This window comes from Helicoverpa armigera, chromosome 27 (genome assembly GCF_030705265.1).
Source record: "Helicoverpa armigera isolate CAAS_96S chromosome 27, ASM3070526v1, whole genome shotgun sequence".
Classification (NCBI taxonomy): Eukaryota; Metazoa; Arthropoda; class Insecta; order Lepidoptera; family Noctuidae; genus Helicoverpa; species Helicoverpa armigera.
The window spans coordinates 5,267,636-5,282,964 of NC_087146.1; the positions used below are offsets into that span (position 1 = coordinate 5,267,636).

Consider the following 15,329-nt stretch of genomic DNA (forward strand, 5'->3'; position numbering starts at 1 on the left):
ATTTAATAATATTTTTATACAGACGGAAAAAATACTCCATATACAATAATATACTTAAACATAACATAGTGGTATAACAATTAAATAACAAAATAATCAGAGCTGCAGAGTTATCACAATTTATTATTTACACACACAGTATTTACAGTAATTACTCTGCACTCTGCAGTTTGACTTACACTTTTAATAATACTAATAATTCATTATTCAGTTATTTCAGATATAAATAAGAGAAGGTATAGAGCGAGTTTTAAACCATTATCTGATTCAGAAAACTTAGAATAATTAGCTTTAGTTCGACTATGGAACGATATAAGACTAATATTAAAAGTTCTTTCATTCATATCACTAACTAAAGTATCCAGTTTGAAAATGATTTCTATTTATACAATTTCGCTATCTTGAAAACGATTATTCAACAAAGGCAATGAATCTTCATCAATGATAAAATATTTCCTGACAATATAGAAACTCTTTGCATAAAATCTCACTCTAACCTTGTATTTCCGTTACACTCAGTCCGAAATAAATAGAAGAAGTCACCACATTTCACTCAGCCATATTTCTACCACTTTTTATCCACCAAATCATAAGAAAAGTGACAAAAACACAACTCAGCAAACCAACTTCTACTCATCACGAAGTCATCAAAGTCTGCAGATTCAATTACTGTTCGTATTTTATGAATTCGCTTTGTAGTTCGTCTTCTTGTTGGAGAACGCACTTGGAGTTAGCTTCGAAGTCACATTGCTGAGTTGCTGAGTTGAAGAATAGGCCATCTGAACAGAATGCGACTTGAGGAACTCCGGCCACACACCTCCAATATCTTTGGCAGTCACCCCTGAGGGAAAAAAGTGGTGTAAGTAAGCTGTTAGATTTATGGAGAGCCTTAATGATAATAATGTTGTTCAGACCGATTGACGGCTACGTCGGCTGTTCTAATGAGATCAGCCAGTTGCCCAAGACATATTACAGTGCATAGATTCCTGTGTTTCGGAAGACCTGTGAAATTGTAGGTCCCAGTTATTTGAAGATCTTTGGCAGTCATTACGGGTAGTCAAAAGCCAGAAAGTCTGACAACGGGTGTTACCAGAGACTATCAGGTTGCCTGGGTTGCTTAGGTTGGACCGGCAAGTCGCTTCATGTGACACATTGGTACTCAGCTACATCCTTTACCATGGAAGCTGACTCCAACATAGTTGGGAAAAGGCTCGGCAACTGATAACTTACTTGTAAGGCACCTGCGTGGCTGCAGCATCAGCTCTGTTGCAGTTAATGATGCCGTTGTACCTGCCCAGCATCGGGGAGATGGGACGCACGCTCGCTACCATGTCTGTGAAATAAATATTAGTTAGGTATTGTTCGTGGCAAAACTTAATGACGCCTCGGAATACCTATAGCGCGAGGCGCAGTGCAGAAATATTTTTTAGTTGTCAGCAGGCGGCCGAACCTGCTTCGGACAAAGTAATTTGATATGCCTACACGTACCTACTTAACCGGGATGTCAAAGGCTCCACAACTTTAAGATCCTAATCTTGCTTTGCCGATCGCTTATTTTGAAGGTGCCTATTACGGTCAGAAACTAACTTTTTAGTCGGTTTGCAGTACTTAATGAATTATATTCACTACCTTTTATATAATTGGCCGACTAACTTGTTTAAAACTCAAAAAGCATCATAGTTATCTTATTCAATTTCTTTTTAAATATAATATACATATTTAATTTCTTCAATATTTTTAGAATCACTACTTTGTGAAACTACTCACCAACGGGTTGCTGTTCCAGTTCATCAGTGAAGATGCCGATAAGACTGTCAGCCTCATCTCCTGAACCTTCCTCCTCTTCCTTAGGGGTCCTCAGCTGGCAGGTGGTAGCCCAGGGCCAGTTGCATGTCTGGTGGAAAAAACGATATGAGATTGAGGAATTGGTGGTAACTACCTCGTGAGTCGGTGTATATGGTGTGGGGTGATGGTATATGGAGTCATAATTATGCATTTCATCTTATATTCAACTGTCCTTAAATTTGATCTTTCCGCTATCATACTGTGCTTGAACTTATTGTGTATTATAAGGACTTGTGAACATGGTACACTGTGGAACGTAATTTACCAATTTACTTATTCTTCACACCTACATACTATATTACCCACCATACTTTTATATAATGTACCTAAATAAAAATGTACATTATCTTTGTATGACTCGGCAACTCGACCACTACTAAGCTAAGGGCATTCAAGGACATTCAAACACAATCTGTCTGCAACAATTTCACATACAAGCATGGCACATATGGTGTATCTCTATACATTATTGCTGAGGGCCATATTGTTTACCAACGGTAGTGAAACGAAGGACAGAGATGAAAACCAGCACTATGGCATTATCAGTCGCCGTATACGACGTCGGACTTACGACTTAGAACGTCGTTACGGAAAATCACAAATATACACTTCAAAGAACAGTCATTTCTGCTTACCTGCAACTGGAAGTCGAAGATCAGTCCTCCAGGGCAGCTGAACTCCACCTCCTCACCGTGAGCGCACATGAAGAACTTGGAGCAATCCGTGAAGTGGGGCAGGAGTAAGAAGACCTGGTGAGAGAATTACAGGTAAGTATAATATTATACAGGACTATAGCTAGTTTCCGCCAGTGATTTCACCCGAGTTCTGGTGGAACTACTCCACGCACCTAGGTAAAAAGTAACATATTTACTTTCTCAGGCTGTGCATTATCTGTGTTCCAGATTTCATTTCAAAATCTTCATCAAACATTTTGATGAAAATCTGGTCAATAGCTTGGCGTAAAAGCCCGACTGACAGAGTTACCTACTAAGCACAGGTATTAAGTAAGTTTAATTGGAAAGTCCTGGCTGTCATTTGAGCATCCTTGGCAGTCGTTGTAGGTAGTCAGAAGCCAGCTATTCTGACAATCAGCTTTACCAAAGAGTATCAGATTGCCAGGGTGACTGAGTTGAGTAGGTCAGATAGGCAGTCGCTCCATGCAGCACATTAGTACTCAGCTGCATCCCTACACTGGAAGCCGACCCCAAAATAGTTGGTTTAATGACTAGGCAAAGGTCATTTGTGGTGTACTCACCTGTCCAGCAGGGTCACAGCTAAGGTCGTTGGGGTCGACATCAGTGAAAGCCTTGAAGTTCCCATCAGTAGTGTTCTTCTGGTCGGGAAGTTTGGTATCTGCTGCGTACGCGACGGTCAGCGTTAGCGTGATGGTTAGGAGTTTTGCTGTGAAAAAAAAAACAGGGTAAATGTTAAATCTATGTAATTTTGGTAATGTATTGTTGGATGCAGTGTAGGACGTCCACCAACAAGGTGGACAGACGACCTTATAAAGGTCGCCGGAAGACGCTGGATGCAGGTCGCCTCCAACAGGTATCTGTGGAGATCTAAGGGGGAGGCTATGTTCAGCAGTGGACGTCCTATGCCTGAGATGATGGTGATAATTGTTGGATGAACTATAAAGTCTGAAATCACCAACTCAAATTAAGAAGCTAGTGATGATCTTTCAATTTCTTGGTAAATGGGCTATGTAAACATTGAAATAATATTTTTAATCGGATAAGTAGGTAATTCCTGAGATACGAGTGTCCAACAAATAAAGAAACGTATTAGTATAGAAGAGAGCCCATATCATAAAAATATATCTGTAGTCCTTTTACACGCTTACTACTTATTTTTTAAACAAAAAATAAATAACGATTACAAAATATCATAACAGGTACTGTGTCACATATTTTATTGAACTAGATAATTAGATAACTATAATACGTCATAGTTAATAGCTTAGATCTATTAAGATAATACTAGAAATCTAAGATAACAAGATTGATCGATGTTTGGTAAAGTAATAGTTTGTAACGCCATCTGTCGATAGCAATCTAAACTGATTTTGATTGATATCTTAAAGTGCTTTTTATCGATAATGCAGATGTTTTTCTTGAACTTTACTGAGAATTTTAAACGGATGTTAAGCGCCGTACTCCAGGAGACAATTTGTCGAGATCATGGTCCAAATATAGGTACTTACCTGAGTGCAAAAGTGTCCGATTTTTTAAAGGAAATTCATCCAATACCTAATCGAATCTAGCCAAACAATTAAAAATAAATAAGACTAACTATCTAAACAGTCATAAAACTATATAAGAAAACCATAAGAATAATGGATTTACTAAAATAAGAAACTAACAGATTGAAAGTAGGTATCTGAATCCGGTACGCGAGTAGATAGGTCCCTCCAAAAATTCCACGAAAACTAAGTTGCTACCAATTGTAAAATCACCGGAAATGACGTGTTAAAAAAACCCTTTTTAGATCCGTAAACTATTAAAATTGATTGATTAAAATATCTACTAAGTACTCTATTAACATGAAAAACCACTAAACTAAAGAATTTTGTACAGATCCTATCAATTAATGTTTTGATGCGGATCGATTCAAAAACATCGATATTTCTTATCGATAAATTGTGTTGTATCTCGATTTTATTTCTTAGTAAGTGTGGAAGAAATTGAGATTCCGTGATTAAGGAATTTCTCGCCTCGTGAGTGACCGAAGTTTCTCATGACGATGTATTTTTTTATTCGTAAGCAATGTAAAACCACTTACAGGAAGAGGGGTGAAATTCAGCGGGATACAGTAGGTATTATCTATGGTCGTCCCCATATCTCTGGGTATGGGTAAGTAATTTTATCATATCGTTTATTGCATTCCATAATGTACATTAGGTGAACAAAATAGAATGTTAGTCACAACTATGGACCCTGATGGGCATAGAAAAATAGGAGAGAGGAAGGCGTTTATGTACCTATGATAGTCCTACCTAGTATATTATTTACTTAGCTTAGTTAATAGCTTTCTTTAATAGAGTAAGTATTAAGAATTTAGTTTGTGCAGTATGTAGATAACATATACAATATTTATTTATTTTATCCCTCTCCATCCACGAATATGTATAGGTATGTTCATCATTCCTCTTTATCATATTGACTAGTAGGTAAAGTTCCTTGCCAAAAAAACGCGGGTAAAACCATAAGAAACAGCTAAGCAGACAATTAGGTATACCGAATCCTTCAATCAAGGCTGGCAATAAAATTTGTATCTATTAGATATCAATCAAATAAGTCAAATAACAATTTAATAAACATAATCTAAAATACTATGAATGTTTATGATTGGTCATAAAGAAATAATGTTATTTTTATAGTTACTTACAATGAAACAATAACAATTAAATAAAATGAGATTAAAGCCATCGTCTTTCGGTTTGATTTCATTTTATTACCAATGTTCAATAAAAAAATTATACTATACTTAGATAGATTTTTATGGTTTAAGTTTTTATCAAGATATCTCCAGAATAGTCTGATTATTTAATTAATAATTCGGCAGATAATCTACTTTGCCATAGGAGTGTTTTGTTCAAAAAGCCTTTGTCCCTAACCTGGGCCTAAACTTGTCTCAACTATACGATTCAGCTGAGTAGGTACCAGTGTTAGCCTATCTGACCTCCTCAACCTAGTTACCCGAGCAACCCAATCCTACCCCTAGGTAAGACTGGAGTCAGAACATTAGTCAGAACTACTGGCTTCTGACATGCTTCTGACGGCCAGAGATGTTCAAATGACAAAATGACAGCCTGCGACCATTTTGCCAATCTTATGAAACTGTCAATGGATTTTAACACGTAGATGTCTTACACTATGATTAGAATATGTAAAATAAATTCTTATCAATAGCACTTAGTTGTTATCGATTATTAACATGTTTTCCCCAATAATCCTACTGACGATAAAAATATTCCGAAACGATACAAAGAAAATTTTAAAGTAGGTGAAACGGTATTTTTTGTTCATGAACGCAGCAAGTTGCGTTTTATTATTGCATATTGTTTTGTAAACAGGAAAAGTTTTTCCAAATAAAACGAACATGTTTTGTACAATCTTAATCGGCTGTTAAGATCGTAATAAACACATTTTTTGTTATTACTATTCCAGGTTAACAATATTAAAGATAATACTTTAAAAACTTACTTTCGTCCGAAATAACATGACGCAAGAAATGACATGTTTGCCGGGTAGTGATGTTCTGTTACTGAATTCAATATCGAAATACAAGTGTTAATCGATTACAACTATTAGTAGTAGGTACTAATGTTAAAACATTTAGTTTGAATGAATTACCTTAAAGTTAATTACTTTCTGTCAAAACAATATCGTCATAAGCTAAGAATAGTTTTGATTCATTCATTTGAAATCAATATTATCATATCTTCAACATTAAGCTGCGTTATCAAAACTATGTACATCATTTATATGGGTATATGTTGAAAATAATAACTAGTCATATATTATTATATTAATAGTCTATTTCAAAGCCATATTTTTTACATGAAGCATTTTGAATATCGATGTTCAAACACACGATGCTAAGCACGGGGGCATCAGAGCACAACACTACAAACGTCAAGTATTTTGAATTTATGAATGTCCAATTCGTAAACTTATATTTTTCTGTGTAAAACTAATGTATTTGTGATAAAACTCGATTATAATGTCTTCATCAGATTCAGATGATGATTGCTATGGAAACATAGCTGAGAAACTCCAGTCAATTAAAAACAACTTAGCAAAACAGAGCGTTGAAACTGCTGCTGCGAACAAGACAACTGACATCGGTCCAAGTACCTCAACGTTACCGAAAACTGAAGAATTACCGACAGTAATTGTTGAGGAAGACTTAAACAGCACGGTCAACAATACGGACAATGAATACACGTTAGACGCGATTATAGCCAGAAACACGAAGGCGAAATCGAAGCGAGGCCGTGGAGGTAAGCGCAAAACTTCGAGCGATAGTTGTGGACCCAGTAAGAGGACTACGAGGACTTCAGAGCGAGCTAGAAGTTCTGCCAGCCAGAGTACTAGCAACTCTAATGAAGATAGGACCAGTCCCGTGCCTGAGATTGTGGAACCAGAGACTTTTACTGCTCCGGAACTACGTGATGTTCCTACAACTTCAAGAAGGGGTCGACGTGCCGCCAGAGGTCGGTCTAACCGTGGTAGAGGCAGGGGAGAGTCCTCGAGACAACGGGGACGCAGTGCAAGAGATGAGATACTAGAATTATTCAATGATTTTTTCTCCCGAGACAGACGTGCTCCATCTACTTCTAATAACTATCCTATATTTAGCGTTGGTAATACCGATGAGTATCCGGACCAATGCGATAATCAGCCGCTGTTCTCGTCCAACGTACAACGTCCGAGCAATGACGTTGAAATAGTAGACACGGATCCTCTAGACGATGAAAATGAAGAAATGTCGGTTAAAGTCTACTGGAGAAGCTTAGAAATATTTAAGTTTAAAATAAGGAAGTACCAAAAATTAACTCAAATATTTAATTATTTTACGGAAAAAGAGGGCGTCAGTAGCAATAAACTGCTTTTTACTTATAACGATAAGATTTTGAAAATGGACGATACACCGGACTCTATAAACTACAGTATCGCTAAATTTATCGATGGAGGTATCGTTAATCAGGACTTAAGTGACTTATTAGCGGAGAATAATGAAAATAAGGAATCGAATGGCTTTAAATTAAAATTTCAATGCCAAAATAGGAAAAAACCGTTTGAAACGTCTATGAATCCTCACGAAAAATTAATGTCCGCCATGATAAAATGTGCAGAGCATTTAGAAACTCCTTTGGAGAAACTAAAATTTTATTTTGATGGAGATTTAATATCCAGTAAGTTGATTTTGTTTTCTTTATGCTTCATAACAGTTAGTTTTTTATTGCCCCACCGTAAGACTGTCCCCTTCTCTTACAAAGAAAAAATGAGCTTTCTTGAATTACCTACTGTATAATTTCTTTTTATCTCAATCTATCAGAAGGTTATCTGTCTTAATGAGAACACCATCTATTTTAATTTGCGTTCAGATTCTTAGTAATATTGTAAATACGAAAGAATCTATCTCTGTCTATCTATTTGTCTTTCATGCCGAAACTACTGAACTGATTTATATATTTGGTTCTCAGGCTTTATCCATGGCTACCTTTTATCCATGTGCTAGAAGCAGTTCCCTAGGGACAAGGGTGAAATCTGTGGAGCTACCTAGTTCTTTACTAATTGGTGTTCTTAATACAGTAGTAGGCATCTATCATCTATGTATCTATTTTTGTGTTAAAATCAAAATATTTATTTTCAGGTAAAAACACACCTCAAGATCTGGAATTGGAGGGCGGAGAGTGTATAGATGTTAAGATATGTAGCTGATACACAAATAAACATGTAATTATATTTCTACACCAACAATTTGTTCTATTATTAGTATAGTAATAAGGATTGTTTATTTGTAATGCTTTCAAAGAAAGACGGCCAATTTCAATGAAATACTCGGCGATAGATTATAATACCCAATTTTATTTAAAGCCCAGTTTCACTAGTTACCGATAAAGTGTCAATTACTTAACGAATAATTAATCTATACTAATATTATAAAGCTGAAGAGTTTGTTTTTTTGAACGCGCTAATCTCAGGAACTACTGGTCCGATTTGAAAAATTCTTTCAGTGTTAGATAGCCCATTTATCGAAGAAGGCTATAGGCTTTGTATCCGGCAGAAGCTAGTGCAGCTTATAATTTTTGCCAGGTATTGCTATCCGGGATCTGTGAAGCCAATAGTCATAGTTTATCTGTCAGATAAGTTCCTGATATGCTCTCAGAGAAGTTATCAGTAACCAATGAAACTGGCTATAAATATTAAAAGTATGTAATGAATATAATCTTCTACAAAACGCCATCTAGTGCCGAAATAAATGGAACTTATGATAACAGTTGCCTTCTTTATTAATTCCTATAATAAAGAATAAAATATGTGTTTGTTTGTATTTACCTTAAACGCTCTAAAACTACTGAAACAATTTGAAAAATCCTTTCACTGTTGGAAAGTTAGGGTCAATCCCCACTGAAAGAGCAGCGGCCGTAAATGCAAGGGATTAAGCGCGAGCGCGGTTGTACGTTGTCCGTGCTCTTACGGCCGCTGCCGGCCGCTGCTCTTTCAGTGGGAATTGACCCTTAACTATCTTCGAGTAAAACGTCATCCAAACTAATATTATAAATGCGAAAGTAACTCTGTCTGTCTGTCTGTCTGTCTTTCTGTCTGTCTGTCTGTCTTTTCTTCACGCCTAAACTACTGAACCGATTTGTGTGAAATTTGGTACACACATAGTTTGATAACGATAAGAAAAGGACGATAGGATAAACAAATAGTTTTATTACAAAAAATAAAAATTATTCCGGACATATAGCGCCATCTATTGGTTAAATCAAAAATCTGCTGGTAGTCACTATTCCACGCGAACGAAGTTGCGGGCAAAAGCTAGTATTAACTAAAGGTAAACAATCATGATATTACTTTTTACACAAATACATAAAACGAATAACATACTGATTTTAAGATGTTTTAATTGATTCGGTAATTGTTATTAATTGTATTTACATTGATTTTTTAGCTTAATTTTATTTTTGACCAGAGTTTAAAAAAAGTTATATCAAGACCCCACTCAAATAGGCTGCGGGATTGTTCGCGCGAGTTATCGCGGCCCTGGTACATAAAAGGCCTATGACGGAACACGACGGTTTTTAGTCAGTAAGAGTCTGACACTCCCTCACCGCTACTAACCCAGCGGGAGGGGTCATTTAATGATTTCTGACGTCGTTAAAAAAAAAGTCCCCACTCAAATGGAGCATAGACAATTTTTTTTTGTAATCTTTATGTAAATGGACCGTACCTACCTATGCCTTTTACTTTTGAGGGTATTTTCCAACCTTTGTGCGTCATCAAACCAAGATAAAATATAAGTAAACACCCAACTTTATAGATTATCTGTTTAATTTTATTTATCTTTCTTTATTCGTCGTCACAGGCAAAAACGCCCAGTTAACTGGGTTGAGGAGGCCTGGTACCTACTGAGCTGCATCCGGTTAGACTGGAAGCCGACCCCAACATATTTGGGGTTACCCGTGCATCGGACAGCACGTTAATGTCGATCCTGATCTCTGTCCGGTGGTGTCGGATTGCCGTCCCATCGCGCTATGAGAGTGAAGGAAAAGTGAGTGCACCTGTCAAAAGTGTCTGCACAAATGCTTGTGCACTAATAATATGTCATGCGCAGCTGGCTGATCTCCTTATACGAGAACAGCCATTAATTTGGGAAAAGGCTCGGGAGATGAGCCAAAAAACGTCAAATGCTGGATAATGGCCTTCCCCAAATTAGGGAGATTTGCCCATACTCACCGCGCTGGGCATGCGTGTTGGTGAGCGCAGTGTGGGATATTATTAGCTTCGGAGATGCTACTGTCAATCTCTGAGCAAGGCATTTAGGGCCTTACTACAAAAACTTTAAACCCTGTTTTACACTTGTCTAATAAAATTTTGTCTGCAAAATGAACCATATGTCAATTTAATATTTTTTAACGATCTTGACGTAGATACCTACCTATGGTAATCTTTTGGTATGTATCTATTATCGTGTGGACATATAAATAACGAGCTGTGTCCTGCGGTTTCATCCGCGTTCCGTAGATACTACATCGAGTACTTACCCGGATAAAATATGCTTAGAGGATAGTGTAACTTTCCATCAGTGAATTCTTTTTTAAGGGTTCCGTACCCAAATGGTAAAACGGAACCCTATTGTTTTCGCTCCTCTGTCCGTCCGTCCGTCTGTCACCAGACTGTATCTCATGAACCGTGATAGTTAGAGAGCTGAAATTTTCACAGATTATTTTGGTTGCCGCTATACCTAACAACAAATACTGAAAACTAGAATTGAATAAATATTTTGGGGGGCTCCCATACAACAAACGTGATTTTTTTGTCCGTTTTATAAGTAATGGTACCTACGGAACCCTCCGTGCGCGAGTTCGACTCGCACTTGGCCGGGTTTTTTAAAATTCACGGAGCTTTTAGGATACACGCAAACGTACAAAAAAAATAAGTACCTATAGACAAATACCTATCAACTACATAGGTAAATTAACATAATAGCGTAAAAATATTCCATATCAATGAATTTTCTTAGAATAGGTATTCTAATCATCTAATCCTTATCACTAATTACGTAGGTACCTATGATTAGGCGTCATTGATCACGTTTACTTAGTAACATAAGTTCATGGTGATAAAAAATAAAGTAAGTTAAGTAATCTCCACTAATATAATAAAGAGGAAAAAGGTTTTGTTTCCCCATGACCTGAAGGATCCAAAACTTCTGAACCGATTTGAAAAAATCTTTCACTGTTGGAAAGTTACACTCCTCCCGGGTGGGTATCGTATCGTAGGCTATATCTTATCCGGGTACGGGCAGTAGTTACCACGGGACGCGGGTGAAACTGCTAGATAACAGCTAGGCCTGTAGGCTTCAGGCTCGTAAATTAAAAAAGTGTACGAACTATTATTTTTGAAAATAGTGCGTGTATGATGAGTTATGGTGATGCTAAAGTTGCTTGGGAATTAGTTGCGCAAATTCCACTTCGTCAACTCCCGAGCCTTTTGCCCAACTACGTTGGGGTCGGCTTCCAGTCTATCTAACCGGATGCAGCTGAGTACCAGTGTGCCACAAGGAGCGACTATCGGACATCCTCAACCCAGTTACCCGGGCAACCCGATACCCCTTAGTAAGACTAGATGTCAGACTACCCGTAGGTAACGACTGCCAACGACATTCAAATGACAGTCGGGACCTACAGTTTAAAGTACCTTCCAAAACACTGCCATTGGTGTCCAAGGTATAATCAGAAAGTAAATATGTACAAACATAGAAAAGTTGCTTTGGTTATTGTAGTGTCCTGGAATCGAACTTTTACTCATAGGTAGGTACCTGAGAGGTTGTTTCTTTACCCACTCCACTAGGCCACTAGCACTAACTTTAAATAATTAATACCTTTTAGTTTTGTGTTATTTAAATATGAAATTGATCAAAGTTAGGTATTATAGGTACCTACCAAAGACTATAAAACCACTCACTATTTAACGATGCGATTACCTACCAAATCTATAGTTCCTGTTCACGTACAAGATATATGACCTACCTAAATGTATTCATGTTTTGATATTTCAGTGTCAGTTTTTTTTTAATGTTGGTTAAATAAATTAAAAATATGATTCCGTGATTTACCTTGTCGTTTTTTTTTCTAATTTATTGGTGTAGTTTAAGTACCTACGTATTATAAATTATTTAAATATTTCTAAAAAAATGCACAATCAGCTCACAGCTTTTTTAAAAGTAGGTAGTAAACACTAGCAATTATTATAATTTAATTTAATTATGTAACTTTTAAAATATTCAGTTAGGTAATAAAGCATGATGGACAGTGGATCATTTTGTAGGCGGTCCAAAAAAAATTGGGATGAAAATATTTACCTACCTACCTCCGGAAAATGTAATCACCCACTTAAACTAAAAAATATTTAACTTGATGATAAAAATAATTATAAAATAGGCGAAAATAGATATTTTGTTTAAAAAACTCACCGAACATTTTTAATAACAGATGTTGTTGCACATGTAACAAAAAAACAAACAATAATAAAAAAGTACACGATTTTCACAATGTCACACTGGATGGCATGGACAGGACCCTAAACAGTCTAATGCTGTGTTTTACTGTCTAATTGCTGAATGTAATCAAGAACTTTTATAGAAATAATCTTACTTAAAATCGATAAAATATTTTGCGCATATATAACTAAAAATTGTTGAAAAATATGCCTTATTTCCTGAAAAATAAAGACTGGTTGTCAATTTGACAGCTGTCAAATTAATTGGCACAGATAATAATCACCGCGGAAGACTTGTAATTGTTGGAAAAAGATTAATATATAATATCGATTTATATCTTTATATTGCTATGATAAGGTGTCAACGGCATTTGAGACTAAAGATCCAAGTTTATTGGTATTTGTTTACTATTTTTGGAAACTCAAAATGTAGGCCATATTTTTATGATTGTCTGAAAATGTTGACTGATTAGCTTAGTTTGGGTAAAGCTAAATATAGGATTAATTAGTCATTAACTTCGTACCTAGGTACTAAAGAATAGTTTGAAAAACCCACAAAAGGAAACCATGACAGGAGTCATGTCAGGAAGAGTTTTAGAGTTTCGTACACACAGGGTAAAACGGGACCCTATTTCTAAGACCTCGCTTTTCGTCCATCACCAGGCTGTATCTCAAAAACCGTGATAGTCAGACAGCTGAAATTCTCACACATAATGTAGGTATTAAAAAAAATACTGAAAACTACAACAAAATAAATATTAAAGAGGCCTCCCATACCTACAACAAAGGTGTTTTTTGGTCACTTTATGGTATGGAAATGGAACCCTTCGTACGCGAGTCCGACTCGCACTTGGCCGATTATTTACCGCTTGCTAAGAAGGGTGATTGTCCCACTGCAGGGCACAAACCTCTTCTCATACAAAGAAGGAATGAGTGTTAATCACCCCACATACGTAGGTACCTACCTACATACATACCTATCTTTATACTTTTATTCTAGGTAATAAAACATCAAAGAACAACTTTCGTATTTAAGTACCTATAGGAATATTATCTATTCTTAGGAACAGAAAGAAAACTATTGTAATTAATTTTATTTTCTTTTAAAAAGAGTGTCCATGGAGTTTCTTGCCGGTTCTACTAAATGAGACCAACTCTTTGGAACCGTGCACCTAACTTTGACGTTTCGAAAGAGCTTTTATAGGCCGATTTGAAATAAAAAAAATGAATTTGAGTTTGATTAGTGGGAAGTAGGATATTCGTTTAGTAGAGTAATTGCTTCTATACCTACCTAGTAGTAGGTACCTAAAATATGCATAAGAAATCAAAACAGGAAAAGTCCTGAAAAAAATAAGATAACTTTGCAATTCAATGGAAATATGAATGATGAAGTTAATAATATAAATATGGACTTTATTTGATGTAGGTAGATACCTACATAAGAACTTGACTTGATAAAAATATTCGCTAAACAATAACAATGATTTAGTCATCATCATCATACTGCGCATTCGTGATTATCTTCGTCTAAATACGTAAATATTTTGTAATAACTTTCATAGAAATAATGAATGGATAAAACTGTGCTATCACACAAGCTAGAAGTATTTTGTAATAGCACGTTCTAAGCGGCAAAGTCGTGCTGGCTTAGTGGGTAAAGAACCAACCTCTCGAGTATGAGGGTGTGGGTTTGATTCTAGGTCAGGCCAATGCAACTTTTCTAAGTTTGTATGTACTTTCTAAGTATGTCTTGGACACCAATGGCTGATAAAAAGTTGAAGGAAAACATCTTGAGGAAACCTGGACTATAACGTCTGAAATCACCAACCCGCATTGAGTAAGCGTGGTGATGAATGCTCAATCCTTCTCCGTGTGAGAGGAGGCCGCAGCCCAGCAGTGGGACGGTAAACAGGCTGTAACAGTAAGCGGCAAAAATCTGTCGCTCGGAAAATCCGCTGAAAACCTAGAAGGAACATAGTTGGGTTTTAATCAGTAACAGTATGATACTCCCTTCTGCTCAACACAGCGGTATTTAATGAAAAAAATTTTTTTTTTAATTCAATTTAACAGAATATAAAATGAACACTACCATAATCAGAAATGCCGGACCTATACAAAGACAATAATTTTATCATTGACAACAAAGAGGGATAAAGTCTACTATTTATGGCTATGTTCCGCTTGATAAATCTGTTAATCTAATATTATAAGAACTATGATTAGGAACCTAATGCTTTCTGATATTAGATGTGACGTCACAGTCTGTTATTTTTATTAAAAACTTGCTTTTTTCTGCGGTTTTACCTATTGTCATCTGTCGGCTTCCAGTACAGAATGCAGCTAAATAACAGCGTTTTTCAAGAAGCGACTGCCTATCTGACCTCCTCAACCAAGTTACATGGGCAACCCAATACCCCTCGGTAAGACTGGTTGTCAATCTATCTATCTATTATTGGCTTCTGGCTATCCGTAACGACCTACAGTTTATCGTGCCCTCCACCAAACACGGTAGAAAGTCAGAAAGTACCTACCTACATACAAAATGTTAAAAACCCTTCAGCAGTTTTTGAGTGATAGACTTACGAACATCCTATCGTACTTACTTATAGACATTTATCTAGGATAAGAACTAGATTATAATGTATTTATTAGCATCACGGAATTAATCTCTACATCCCTTTTATATCAGAAATTCATAGAAAATGATAGTTTATCGGGTTTTCCATAGCGGATTAGGCTACCGTAAAT

General features: G+C 36.3%; 2 protein-coding genes across 2 annotated transcripts; one reads left to right on the top strand and one right to left on the bottom strand.

The window, feature by feature from the left end:
* Positions 1-581: 581 nt before the first annotated feature.
* Positions 582-12,713, bottom strand: LOC110384691 (peritrophin-1). Its single transcript, XM_049842377.2, has 6 exons — positions 12,556-12,713; positions 3,101-3,246; positions 2,481-2,594; positions 1,768-1,894; positions 1,231-1,333; positions 582-841 (listed from the first exon to the last, which is right to left on the bottom strand). Exons 1-6 carry the CDS (start codon positions 12,560-12,562, stop codon positions 667-669), a joined length of 672 nt encoding a protein of 223 aa, XP_049698334.2. The 5' UTR covers positions 12,563-12,713; the 3' UTR covers positions 582-666.
* LOC110384690 (DNA repair protein Rad60) lies at positions 6,454-8,897 on the top strand. Its single transcript, XM_064042134.1, has 2 exons — positions 6,454-7,765; positions 8,227-8,897. Exons 1-2 carry the CDS (start codon positions 6,571-6,573, stop codon positions 8,292-8,294), a joined length of 1,263 nt encoding a protein of 420 aa, XP_063898204.1. The 5' UTR covers positions 6,454-6,570; the 3' UTR covers positions 8,295-8,897.
* Positions 12,714-15,329: the final 2,616 nt, after the last annotated feature.